This window comes from Lemur catta, chromosome 8 (genome assembly GCF_020740605.2).
Source record: "Lemur catta isolate mLemCat1 chromosome 8, mLemCat1.pri, whole genome shotgun sequence".
Taxonomy (NCBI): Eukaryota; Metazoa; Chordata; class Mammalia; order Primates; family Lemuridae; genus Lemur; species Lemur catta.
Window position 1 is genome coordinate 70187070 of NC_059135.1, and position 14504 is coordinate 70201573.

General features: G+C 44.6%; 1 protein-coding gene across 9 annotated transcripts in view; it reads right to left on the reverse strand.

The window, feature by feature from the left end:
• The window catches only part of FMNL2 (formin like 2), a 294756-nt gene extending 284402 nt beyond the window's left edge, over window positions 1-10354 (reverse strand). For all 9 annotated transcript variants that reach the window (XM_045559298.1, XM_045559293.1, XM_045559296.1 and 6 more), the window contains exon 1: window positions 9780-10354. In XM_045559298.1, coding sequence (XP_045415254.1) covers window positions 9780-9896 — 117 coding nt within the window. In that variant the 5' untranslated portion in view covers window positions 9897-10354. The remainder of the gene's footprint in view (window positions 1-9779) is intronic.
• Between the last annotated feature and the right edge of the window lie 4150 nt (window positions 10355-14504).

The window sequence follows — 14504 nt, forward strand, 5'->3', positions numbered from 1 at the left end:
CCAGGAGCCCACAATGTAACTGGCAGATAAAACAAAGACATAAATGGATGGCTAAGAACGTGATGAGCAACTACAAAGCTACACATAAAAGCGTCTCCTTATTTTACAGTCACGACTCACTCACGGTGATGTATAATCAAGTGCCTCATGAGTAAGAGAATTCATACTAAAAGATCAAAGTAAGAGTTGTTTTTCCCACTTCCCCCAAGCTGATGTGGGCCTGTCACGACACTCGGAGAAGGTGGGGTTTCAGAAAAGCCTGGAAGGCTGGGTACAGTTTCAGTAAGCAGAGAAGCAAAGGGAGCCCGTTCTACGCAGGGGAATCACTGTGAGAAATGACACAAAGCAGGGAAAGTGCAGGCCTATTCCGGAGAGAGGGAGAAAGCAACCTGCAAGTCAGGAACCTGGAAAGAAACGGAAAAGGGGATGGGCTCTGGCCAAGCCGTGGCCAGCTGCAAGGGGAAGGCTGTGAAGGACACACGAGTTACAGAGGAGAGCAAGGAAGGCAGACCACTAACAACCAACACGGCCAGGAGCCCCTCAAACTGGATCTAACGCCTGGAATAACACAGTAGGGCTGTGATGGGAAAATTACACTGAAAGATGAAATTCACAGTCTTATTCCCTGTAATATTTCAAGAGACATCAAGAAAGATGACAAAAGCTAAAGGCCAGAACTTAGGCTTGAGAGGGAATACACAAACTTGGAACTGCATGTGCATAATTCCAAGTATCGATCTCCAAATTTGCAAATGCTCATTTTCACTGTGGCAATCCCTCCCCATTCATGCTTTACTCTAGGAACACAAATCAGAATGTCCTCAGTTGTATGAGACACAGGGATACTATACACACAGCAAAAAAATACCATTAAGGTTATCAATGATGATATAACTAAAAGCAAGAGGAAGGTACTGCAATGTCAATATTTTCTAATGCTGAGGCCTGCTTGGACTAAGGAAATCTCTCAAAGGAAGTGGTGGAAACCTCATGCTTATAGTCATTTAGAATTGGACCACAAGGCACAGTCCTGTGGCCTACTCTTCCCCATGCAAGTGTGACCACTGGGAAAGCAAGTTCAGGTGAGTGACAACTGTGGCCGGGGAGGCAAGGAGCCAAGTCTAACCACGTCTGAAGAACAACAGGGAGGGTGAAATTCTAATTCCTGATCTAGGGATTGGTTACAACAGTGTTTCCATTTGTGAAAAGATTTTTCTTAAAGGATGATCTGGTGATATCATTCTAAAGAACAAAAAAAAAAATTTTTTTAGATTCCTCCATTACCAAAAGAAAAATTAGAGGAAACCAGTGTTGGAACTTCCGATAATTATTGGCAAAATAACAAAAATACAGGTGTCTAATGTTAAAGAATTATTTAACTGTGAATTGGGACCTGGTAAATTTATACATGATCTACAGATTTCTAAGCCAAACAAATGCTTTCCAAAAAGTCTACCCCAATACTCAAACATTGTACCAAGAAAGGACATCACAGAGGCTGAACACGGGCAAGCTAAAAGGCTGCACAAACCCAGGAGGCCTCAGTTCTAAAAGGCCTCCCCAAGTTCACATCTGGATGGCCTCATTAGTTGGCAGTAGAATGACTTTGTGGTAAGGCCCAGGGAATCACCAGTTCCAAGTTATGGCATCCTTGGTCCCAAGACATTCGAACCAAACTGGCTTCCTAGGTCCACCAGGCAGAAGTACTTGGGAATAAAGAACTCCAATTAGTCAAGATACCCCACTGTCACCAAAAAGAGAAGGTTTCCTTGGAAGAACCACAAAGCTGACCATATCAGGAAATGAAAGGGCCAGAATGGAAACTAACGATTCACCTGGTTCATCACCTTTGCATCTTAGGTCCTCCAGCTTTCACAGGCCAACATTCGGCAGTACTGAATTCACTGGGCAAACAGTGTTGCCATGGTGCTAATCTGATCACGGCATACGCAACTTCTCCTGCTATTAGTTATCACAATGCTTCTTTCTATGCCAATTAAAAAATAAAAGATGAATATTATTCAATGAGGGCAGATGAGATTATTTTCAATCTTTCTGCCACTGTAAAATAGTCATTTTCTTTACCTTCCCCACCAAAATAAAACCCCATTATTATCCTTTGATATTCCCATTTAAATCCATGCCTTCTCTCACCCTGTTCCCAATTACTAGAAAGTTTTATCTGGTCATAAATCAACTATATATTTCCTTGAAAGATTTATTTATATTTCTGAACAAAAATGGGACAATAAGGGCTTCTATCTGCTTAGTTCCAGAAAACCACACATGCTGTCCTCAAACCCTAAACACCAAAAATTATGAATAAGAGGAATGTCTATTTGCTTATAACTAAAAAAAAAATAACTAGGGTCTTGTATGGAGAACAATCAGCTCATTCTTGACCTAGCATCCTATTTGTCTTTCTATTCTCAAGGCTAATTGCTTATATAAGCATGCCAATTTGCCTTGATTATAGGATTCTTAATAAATGAATGTTGTTTACATTTCACAAGTGTATTTGAATTTCACTCCAGGAAGCCAAGCTCATCAAGTCTTTGTACGTGGTAAAACCAAAGATCAAAGCAAAAGGCCTGCACTGAACCAACAAACAATTAGTCTTGAGAATAGAGGCCTAAGCAAAAATACAATTGATTTATTGATTGTTCTACTCCAGAAGCACACCTTTGGGTCCCTGGTTACACTTAAACCATAACATATAGAACTTCTCTGCAAATTTTCACTATGATAATTTTATGGCCATTTCATAGATAGTTAACTAAGTCTCTCCAATACTCAACAGGTTTTGATCCGTTTCTTCTATATTTTCTCATCTTGCTGCTTTCCATTAAATCAATTATCTTGAGGTGTTTTTTTTTTTAACCTCTTCTCAACATTGACTAGTTTCTCCTAATTTTCTTGTACTTCTTAATCAATCTCTTTCCTTTTACACTCATTTTTTCTTCCACTGATTTTAACTCTTATACTTGGTCTTTGGGACAGGAGGGAAACAGGGAAAACACTCCTCCAGCACAGTGGCTCTCAACCCTGGCTGCACATTCAAATATCCCAGGCAGCTTTTAAAAATCCTGATGCCCAGGTCACACACCAGACAAACTTACCAGAATTTCTAGGAGTAAGACCCAGGTGTTTGTACTTTAAGGCTCCCCAGGCGGTATCAATATGCAGCCAACTTTCAGAGCCACTGCTTTAACTTATCAATCCCTTCTATACCCTACCTTAAATAAGGTGTTCTGCCAAGCTTCCACAGGAAAAAAAAAAAAAAACAAGGTAAGGAAATCGGTTCCTAAGCAAACCCTCAATCAAGACAGGACTTGAGACAGGTGAGCTCTGCTATTTCCAGGTACCACCAATCACACCTTAATGTTCCAACACCAGGCACATGGTCAAAATTTCGAAATACTTGACACCTTTCCCAAACCCCGCAAATTTTTAGGATTAACCAGGCCATGGGTACCATCTACCACACAGAAATCAGTCAAGCAAGATTACTCTTGGGGATAGCCGGGTCTAAGCACCTCAGCTGCTGTAGCAATGGACACAAGGACTTACAAATGCAACAGAGCTTCATTAGCAAAGAAAAAGTGGACTAAAGTTACCTATGAAATAATCACCAAAGTCAGTTACAGGCTATACAAGAAAACCAAAGATGCGATCATACAACAGTGGAAAGTATAGAAAGTCTGTCCTACAAACGATACAAAACCAGGCAGGCACGGTGGCTCACACCTGTAATCCTAGCACTAACGATACAAAACCAGGCAGGCACGGTGGCTCACACCTGTAATCCTAGCACTCTGGGAAGCCGAGGCAGGTGGATCGTTTGAGCTCAGGAGTTTGAGACCAGCCTGAGCAAGAGCGAGGCCCTGTCTCTACTAAAAATAGAAAGAAATTATATGGACAACTAAAAATACATACAGAAAAAATTAGCCGGGCATGGTGGCGCATGCCTCTAGTCCCCGCTACTTAGGGGGCTGAGGCAGGAGGATCACTTGAGCCCAGGAATTTGAGGTTGCTGTGAGCTAGGCTGATGCCATGGCACTCTAGCCTGGGCAACAGAGTGAGACTCTGTCTCAGAAAAAAAGAAAGAAAGAAAGAAAGAAACTATACAAAACTAGAAGCCATAGACAGTTTGTGATAAGGTGCTCACCTGTGAATGCTGGTGGTCATTTTTCTGTTTTTTAAGAATGTGAGAAGAAAGTCCACTTCTACCTACTAACATCAATACCTTTATACCTCCAAGCAGGGGCTTGGTATCTCCAGACTTCAGGATGAGTCGTTCTGATCCACATCTGTGGGCCTTAGTTGAATCATAGTTCATGAGGCAGCACTCCAGCCTAGCAGCTCTTCCCTGGACACTGCTTCCAAATTATATCACAGCAATTGGAAACGGCATAGTTCTTGGCGTTGTGCTGAAAGAGAGATCCTAGAAAGGAGGAAGGGGCCACTAGGAAGGAGAAAGGAAGATCAGCCTGCAGTATGAATACACAGATGTCTAAAGGGAAGACAAGAGATGAGCTATCTCGCTATCTCCATTGTTCAAGTAGGTGACAGCTAACAAGGTACATGAAGCCTCTCTGCAGAAACCATGACCCCAGAGCCTGGGGATACACTCCTTGTTATTTGGGTGGGGGTAGGGGACTCTACAAAGAGCCACTGTACAAGAAGGCATCTGCCAAGCAGCTGCACAGCTTGTAACTCACCTTCCTTCCTAAACTCTTCCAGTCTGTCTTTTATAAGGATTCACTGCTTTGCTCCTGACTCAATCCCAGGTACCAGCACCCTCTTGCAAACGAGAGACAATCAAGAATCAGTGCGCTTCTTGTATTAGCCACTTTTTGATACCTATTACTCCCCTAAATATGAGGGTTAGGGAGCCCACTTCACCTTGTCCCTGTTCCCCACGCCCTAAGTATGAAGCGAAGAGCACGGTTCATTAAGACCTAGTCCCTCAGACAACAGTTCTTGTAAAGTCAAATAATTTCCAGAACAAACATCAGCCTATACTTATTTTTTTCTGCTTTGAGCCCAGGAAGGACCTACAAGGAGATCCTTCCCCACTCTCAGGTGCTTTAATTCTATGTCTAGAACCTCCAGGTGGCAGGCTCACCTCAAGGAGGGCAACTTTCAAGCCAATAATGAACTTGCTGTACGGTGAGCTGCGAAGGGCCTTCCAGTCGCCAGCCTTTTTCACACAGCTCTGTCTGAATAACTAATGCAGAGCTCACTATCCGTTTCTTGACAACTGTAAATGTTATTTTTCCTTATGCTCGTATGACTTTCAGTCACCAACCCTGGGGAATTCTACTCTCTAGACCACACAGAACCCCTCTACATACACCTTTTCACACAAAAGCTCTTCAAAAACGTGAAGTCAGCTAATGGATCAAAATATCATACGTTCTGGAAATTTTATGCTTTCAAGTACTATGATTTCCATCATCTCACAACCATCTTAACAGTTGTTCCAAATTTTATTCCTATTCACAAAGATGGAAAACCAAGGACCAAAGGAAAGAGCTTAACTTGTCCAAGCTGGTGCAGCAGAGAGGATTCTAGAAGTTAGGTCTCCTGCCTCCCAGGTCAATGCTCTTTGGTAAATGAGAGGCCACAGGCAAAAGTAATTCTTATCACTTAAGGATTTAAGGGCATGCATACCTTTCCTGCCCAAATTTCATCAGTTTACATTGCTGCGAGTCTTGTGCTGGAGCCAAACATTTGCATTTGATTAACTTCTATCCTAGATATCCAAATTTTCACAGTTTTTATTGGTATTATTAGGAGGAAAAATGCACCCTGATAATGATACAGCCCTAAGCCTGAGTTTCCACTTTGGAGACTAAAACAGCTCAGGGAATCACTGCCTAGGGTGAAACTGTAATGGTTCAAAGTGACAACACTCCGCCCCCTTCCACACTCTCTTTCCCTCGCAACAGGAGAAAGGACGTGAGAAAACAAATCAGCAGCATCTGACGGCCTCACTACACTCCCAACCCATCCATCTGCTCAACAGACTTCATGACAAGTGCTCTCCTTGGAAGTGGTTGAAAGGGAACAACACCTTGCAGCGGAAAATGAACTTAAATGTTAAAATTTGACCTTCCTTGTCCCTTTCACGAGTAATTACGTTTGGAGTGCATGCATTGCAATGACAGGTTGTCTCTTCCCTCCGATTTGGAAAACCTAAACTTTCCAATCATATTTCAAGTCTGCCTTGAAAAGAAAAACTGAAGAGCACACTTCTGGACCAAATCAATTTGGATTTGACATCTAAAGAGAAACTTCAAATGCACCTCAATTCAGTCACTTCTGAGAAATTTCTGCCAATGTTATACAGTCTGAAATTTGTGTTTACCAGACCAGATTTAGAAATTTATTTTTTTACTGCTTTTTGTTTTTCTTTCCGGTTTGAGACCTCAGAAAGCATAGTAATGCATTGTAAATGGGGAGGCCAGGGGCAGTGAGGAACAGAGATCCAAATCTGGGCTGAAATCTCAGACTGGTTATTCAATAACTGCATGACTTGAGGCAATTTAAGTTATCATTATTTATGCATCTATAACGTTGCTGATAGCTGGAGTTACTGTAAGGATTAAATGATAACCTGTAAGCAGAAGGCATACTCACAGTAGGTACTCAGAAAATGTTCCCACTTCTTCCTAGGACAAAATGATTATATTCAATCTCAGGGCAAGAAAGAAAAAAAAGGAAATCGACTCTAATTAATCAGATACCAAAGCAGTTCCTGATATCAAACAGAAGATAATACTGCCCTAAACCATTACTTCCTAATCTGTCTTTTTTAATCTGTTTGCAGTATTGCCTAATACTTGATATAGCACAGAGATACAACAGCTAAGACAGAAGACTTAAAATTATTCTTTCCTCTGAAGCTTACCCCATCACTGATCTTAATTCGGTAGTCTTTCGCTCTTTCTTTTCATACCAATTTTTTTAGATTTATATAATTTAACCCATATAAACTGATAAGGAGGGAGGCGACAGTCATTACCTAGGTTTGTTCTCTTAAGGCTTTCCAAACAAGGAATAAGATGGACTTCTGAATTTTTATTTACTCCTCCCCAAGGATTTCAATACTTTAGAGCTAGAGGTTGAAATTGTTTTCCTAGCCTGAAACAGCTTGTTAATTACTGATGTAAGCCATACTTGCAATGAGGTGGTTGGACACTTTTCTGTACAATATTGCTATCTGGTTTTCCCCCCAAAGCACATGTATGATCTTTATTGTATAAGAAAACAAAACTAGTATCAACAATGCCAACATGATTCTCATTGTCTAAGCATAGAGAATTCCTCCACATATATTTAAAAATCTGCCACCTAAAACTTGTCCTTCAAGTCTGATCTCCAGAATTAAATGGTTTGAACTGATTTCTCAAGCAATTCATGAAGAAAAGCAAAGTTGAGAGCGTCGCATAAACAGCTTCAGAAAAAACTGACTACAAGAGAAACGACCAACACTCTGTACTTTCACCATCCCCCTAGGGATGAATTGGGAGGTTTCCTTTTAACTCCTCTGACAGATTTCCACAGAGCACGTGGAGGCAACTTGGGAGAGTAAACACCACATCAATACTCCAAGTGCCTCCCTAATAAGAGGGTCCCAAAACTGAGACGTTCCCAAAAGTTTTGTCTCTATTCAAAAAAAAAGTCAGCCTGGTATTTGTTTCTGTTTTCTGTTTGAGAGGCTTAGTATATTGTAAACAATTTTTAAAAAAAGAACTGCATCCAATAACTGTGTGATACACAGTAGAGTAAAAGTAGCCACAACAAACAAGCACTGCCCCAAGCAGCTCGTGACGTACAATCATAAATGTCTACATACTAAATTTGTGACTGCTAGACTTAACAGGATAACAAATCCACCATGTTAATGATGGGACATTATTTTTTTAAAGATTAATTCATACCATGTGTTATTCATCAGCAGGGAAACTGAAAGCTCACGCAAAAAAATGCTATCCCAGTTGGGCAGAACTTAATTGCATTATTGTTATTATTATGGCTGCTGCACTGGTTTCCCTGTGTCACCGGCTCCTCCACCACAAGTATTCAGACACAGACACAGACACACACACACACACACACAGTACCACAGCATGGATGGAAAAACAAAAAACCCAGAGCCAGGAGGTAAGAACCATGTGTCTGGTAGGAAGAGGATTTGAAGAAAAACGTTCGTCTCTGGAAAGACACACGTCAAGTATGCACCCAGGCTGCCTTGAGAGGTAATTAAGCCTAGGCTGTTTCATTTCAGAGGGTCCCATCTTGCACAACGGTGGGAGCAGCTGTGGGAGTCACAGAAGATGCAACGCAGGGCAGGCAACCTCATCTATCTCCCCTCCATCACAACAGAGTTTCCAGGTGGTGAGAAAAAGCTCTGTTCTCCCGAAGAGCACAAAGCTAACCTGCCATCCAGAACATTATTCTCCATACCAAACCAGCCCCTTTTCAATAGCCTGAAAAAGACGATTTAAACATCCTAGTCCGTGTTCAGACGTCAGAAAACCGATTTTTGATCTAGGACTCAAGTCCTTTCCCAAAGTCGTAAGGTTACGTTCCCAAAACCCTGGCGGCTGGCAGGAACGTCGGACTGCGTCGATTACAAGTTCCCCTTGCTGCCTATTCTTTCTTGTGGAGTTTAGACGTAACCAGCAAGGAAAAGGAAATGTACAAGTGTGAGAAGTAGGAATGAGTCCAGTCTTGGCTGTTTTCCTCCCAACATCCCTCAAAAGAGGCTGGGACACTAAAACTGAAGTCTGGGGGCCAACTGCAGTACAGGTCCCGGCTGGGGCGCGCCACCACACCCTCGGGAGCTCATAGCACGACAGGCTCTGGCTGGGAGGCACCCAGAAACTTCGTCCCAGCAGGAACGAGAGAAAGAAGGGAGTCTGCAGACTTCTGGATTTGAGGAGCTGGAAAGCTGGGAGAAGCGGAATGCGAGAGGGAGCGGGGGACTTGGCTGGGTGTGCAGGCGGCGGGGAGGGGTCACCCGTGCAGACAGGACAGCTCGCAACACGTCCCCGCAAAACTGCACATTTTTGTGGTTTAAGATTTAAGACCGAAGGCAACGCGCTGAGGTTGTCCCCCGCCCGGAGCGCTTCTCCCCAGTCTGGGATTCAGACGCGCCGCCTCCCGCCCCCCGCTTAGGGACTCGGGCGCCGCACTGCTGCGGGTCTCCCCTTTGCCTTTCGGGGAAGCTCCCCTCCACCAAACAGCGACGTCCGCCCTCCAAGTTCGCCCCCGCTCACCGCCCCGCGCGGCGCCCGCGGCCGCCCACATGCGCCCACCCGCCGGGGACCTCGCAGGTCCGGGATTAGGAGCCCGAGGGATGGTCCGCCCGGGCTCGGGGTTTGCAGGGATTTTTTATTTTTTTAAACAAAAAGCCTTACCGGCTCGCCACCCTCCTCCCCCGCTTCCCGGGCCCGCGCCACCTTCCCTTCACGCCCACGCTACACCTCCCGGGCACACGCGCCGCGAGGTGCCTCTCCCGCCAGACAATGGGATCGGGCCGGCTGGGCAGCCCGCCGGAGCCCCCAGCCCCATCCCGGGACCCCGAGAGGCTACGCACACGGGGCGCAGAAGCGGGGGGCGAGAAGCGAGGCGGGGGAGGCCACAATGGGGAGGACAGGAGCCTCCCCCTGGGGACAGGAGGCTCGCTCCCGGCGCGGGGCGGAGCGGGGGGGTCGGCTGCGCCACCGGGCCGGGGGTCCCGGCGCACCGTCGCCCTGCGCACTTACCAGCACGATGGCAAATCGCTCCTCCAGTTCACCTGGCTCGGGCATCGGCAGCTTCAAAGGCACGTTGTGCGCCCTGAAATCGGTTTGCTGCGAATCCATGCTCCCCGCGTTGCCCATGTCGGCGGCGCGCCGGAGCCGGGGGCTGCTCCGGGCCCCTCGCGTCGGCGTTGGAAATGCGAACGGCTCCCGGCGGTGTGCCCCCGCCCGCAGGCGCGACCTGCCCGGCTCCCCGCGCTCCGCCGCGCCCCGGCGGGTGTGCGGCGCGCCCCGCTCCCTAGCAGCGCTCCACGCCGAGCCGCCCCCCGGCCTCGCTCATGCTCCCCGCCGCCCCAGCGCGGCCCCGGCCTCTTTCCCTCCGCAGGGGTCGTGAGGGCGCCGGGCGCCTATGTGCATGTTGCTCCGCTGCACACCGCCTCCTGCCAGCGATCGAGGCCGGCAGGCGCGTGCTCCCTCCCCCTCGGCCTCCCGCCCGGGCCGCGATCACCGCTGACACTTCCACCCCGGGCCGGCCACCGCCGCGCCCGCTCGGCGAGCACCTCGCGCAGACAAACGCGGCTCGGCGCTCCCCGACACAATGCCCCCTCCGCCCGGCCCCCGCCCCCGGCCCGGCTCCGCCCGCCCGCCCCGCGGCCTGCCGGGACGCGTAGTTCCTGCCCAAGTGTCGCACGCAGAAACCACGTCCGCCCTGGAGGGCCAGGCCGGGCTGGGACCGTTTGCAGCAGGGGCTACTGTACGTCTCTGCAGATAGCTTACGTCACTTTTGACCCCCCACCCACACCCCAACAGTAGAAATAACTACCTTGTCTACGTCATATCTGACACTTAATAGGCACGTTTGACAAATGAATCCAATCAATGAGTGAATGCATGCATTCTGATTGAGATTTCAGAAAATCGTTGCTGTTTAGAAAGACCTAGTTCAGTAAGGGACTTCCAAAGTATTGGCCACGTCCTATTTCATAAGCTGGGGCGTGCGTCCATGGGTGCTTCTTTTATCATTCTTTCTTACATATATATGTAATACGTTCTTTGGTGTGATTGAAGTGCTTTATGAGCAAATTTATAATTTATGGATATATATAGTCAGATCCTGGGAGCTGGGTGAGAAGGATTTAATTCAGTTCAAAACAAACACCTGTCAAACAGCGATTATGTATGAGCTACTGTGTTTCTTAGTGGGAGAAAAAAAGAGAGTTGCCCTTGTTCTGGAATACTTGCCAATCTAGTAAAGGAGAAAATTTACACAAATAACCATATTTCATATGAGATGGATATAATGACAGCGCTTGGGGAGGCTGTAGGGGTGCTTTGGGGATGACCTTTGATTGTAGCTCACTTATTCCCCCCCATAGCGGTCTTGAGCCAGGTGTTTTACAGGGATGATTGAGCCTTCCCCTGTCCTCTGGGGTGTGTTTCAGACTCTAACTACCCATTCTGAAACCTTGGAAATAGAGAGAAACAGACTTCTAAGTGACTTTAGCCAGCTGCTCATGTAAATTTCAAGGGCAGCCACCTGGTTGACTTGTAGCTGAACTTCTGCAGTTAGTCCTTTCTTAGCTTAATTCAGTGTTTCTTAATCTTGGTTGTGTATCAGATTCACCTGGGGAGCTTTTTATGAAAACTACACACACCTTAGACTCTGCCTATTATCAGAATCTCCCTAAGCTGAGAACTGGAGCCTGGGCAGGTGTATTTTTAACAAGCTCCCCAGGTGATTCTGATATGCAGCTAAGGTTGTTATCATCCTCTTGTTAAAAAACAAGTGCTTCTGGGTAAGGTAACAACACACCAAGATTTGATCATCAAGGACCACATTTCATTCAGCTTTGTAAACCCCAAGATACCTTAAGCATAGTAGATGCTCAATGGGTATTTGAATTGATGGGACTTTTACCAAAAGTATATGACACAAATACACTCAAATACATCATGTGAGTTCTATTAAATGAATCACTGAATGTCTTTTTAAAGAAGGAATAGAGGCCGGGCGTGGTGGCTCACGCCTGTAATCCTAGCACTCTGGGAGGCCGAGGCGGGCGGATTGTTTGAGCTCAGGAGTTCGAGACTAGCCTGAGCAAGAGCGAGACCCCCGTCTCTACTAAAAAAAAATAGAAAGAAATTATATAGACAACTAAAAATATATATAGAAAAATTAGCCGGGCATGGTGGCGCATGCCTGTAGTCCCAGCTACTCGGGAGGCTGAGGCAGAAGGATTGCTTAAGCCCAGGAGTTTGAGGTTGCTGTGAGCTTGACGCCACGGCACTCACTCTAGCCCAGGCAACTGAGCAAGACTCTGTCTCAAAAAATAAAAAAAATTAAAAAAAAAGAAGGAATAGAGTATAAACAAATGCAACTTAAAATTCTGAATAAATGTAATCTGTATTTCTAAAGTTACATGGTATCAAAGTTAAAGATATAAGAGAAAAACAGGGAGATTTAGAAATACACACACCCGAAACTAATGAAAATGCCTTAGGAAGAAAGCAGTTCGGACCAGGTGAGATATTTCTAACCCACAGATGTATTTATTTTCTTTGTAATCTCTAGACATGTACTTTGGGTCTGATTAACTCACAAAATCAGCCCACCCAGACTGTTGCCTGTCTGGGTGGAAAGGCTGGAATTCTTTTCTGCAGTTGAGAAAGCCCTTTTTATTACATTTACGGCTCCCTGTGGCCATATTTCTGCCAGTAACCAAGACCTTTTTGTCCCCTTAAGTCTTATCACATCTAGTCTCTCTCGTAAGCTCACACTGAGAGAAAGCCAAGGACAAAGTGTGCAAATCCATGAACCAAAAGAACTTTTCTGTTGTTTCAAGGTTTGCAATCTCTAATATTTGGTTATTATTTATGACTATTATTTTTTGTTTGTTTTGAGACAGGGTCTCACTCTGTCACCCAGGCTAGAGTGCAGTGGCATCATCATAGCTCACTGCAACCTCAAACTCCTGGGCTCAAGCTATCCTCCTGCCTCAGCCTCCCCAGTAGCTGGGACTACAGGAGCATGCCACCATACCCGGCTAATTTTTCTGTTTTTTGTAGAGACAGGGTCTCACTCTTGCCAGGTTGGTCTTGAACTCCTGACCTCAAACAATCCTCTCGCCTTGGCCTCCCAAAGTGTTAGCATTACAAGCATGAGCCACCACACCTGGCCTATTTATAACTATTATTAAGGGCAGAAATAAATGAGTGCTCCATAGGGTTGTACAATTTCTATAGAAATTTTCATCAAAATCTCGAGAATAATTTTTTGAGGGGAGGGCATGGAGAGAGAGGAAGGAGAAGACATTTCTACTACTTTAATTGTAGCACTCTTCTTTCCTCCACAAAATTAAAATCAGGCATATTCCATTTTCTGATTACTAATGTATATGATTTGTTATAGTTGATGTTGCAAAATATTGGCAAAAAAGAAATTGTCTGTTAAAACTATCCACTCATCTTCTATGGAAACTGAAATGTTAGAACATTTATTTTCCACATGCCAGGCATTTGCAACCATGCCAAGGATAGCTTGAGCAGGGATTTCCCCGAAATGGTGTGATTGCTCTCAAAGAAGCTTTTCCATCATTCAAGACAAATATTCCGACAAGATCAACTGTTTGAGGAACTTAAGGTGAGTTTTATTGGTATCTCCTCAGGTGTTAAATATGAGGAACTGCTCTGTACCTAAGTTCATTTAGTATCTTAGAAAGGCAATGATATAACCCTAAGATTCTCCTTATGTGTATAAGTTAACTTATAGACAAAGATATAACTCAGGTCTCCAGTTCCCCATCTCCTGAATCAGAAATGCTTTTGCCTCCCAACTAATAATGGCTTAAATAGTATATTTTGCTCAAATGACAAGAACTATGGAGAAAGGTGGCTATCAATGTTTGTTCAGCAACTCAGTAAGGCTAGGATCAGTATATGTATGATGGTGAGGTCCTCCCCATGTGCTTACAAAATAACCTCCAGAGTGCTATGCATCAAGCCTTTCTATATTCCAGGCAAAAAGTAGGAGGAAAGAAGCAATGTCAGTTTAGTCTGTTCCTTTTATCAGGAAAGCAAAAGTTTGCCCAGAAGTACCGCTAGCAAACTGCTCATAATTCCTCATTTTCCACAACTGAATGACATGGCCAACCCAAGCTTCAGGAAGAGCTGGTGGTGTGAGATAAAACCTGGGGCCAGACATATTCTTCACCTGAATAGCATCATGATTCTGATAGCAAGAAGGGAATAGACATGGATAGAGAGTGGGTAGGCAACAATATTTTCTAACCTCTCCCCAACATATTTTGTGTCTTTGAATAATGCTTTACATTTGTATATGACTTCATCTTTTACTAAATACTTTTACTTACTTTATCATATTTTATCTTCTCAATACAACAATGAGGAATCTTAAGGTCAACAAATTTAAGTAATTTTTTTCTTGTTTATACAACAAGTGACAGAATTAGAACTTAGGTATTTTGATTCACAAACCAGTATCCTACTCTGCCTTTAAAAAATAAATCTCTGAAATTATTATCATTTAGAGAATAAGATATAGTCTATATATCTTATTATGCTCCTTTGTATCTTCTCATATGTAAAAGCATAGTGAGACTTCTGCTTCTGATCAATATACAATAATATGGACCAGATTTACACTCCCACTTGAAACTAATGAAAAAATGGACAAAATATATGAAACAATGACCCTGAAGACATTGACCATCAGGCAATAAAGAACAGTGA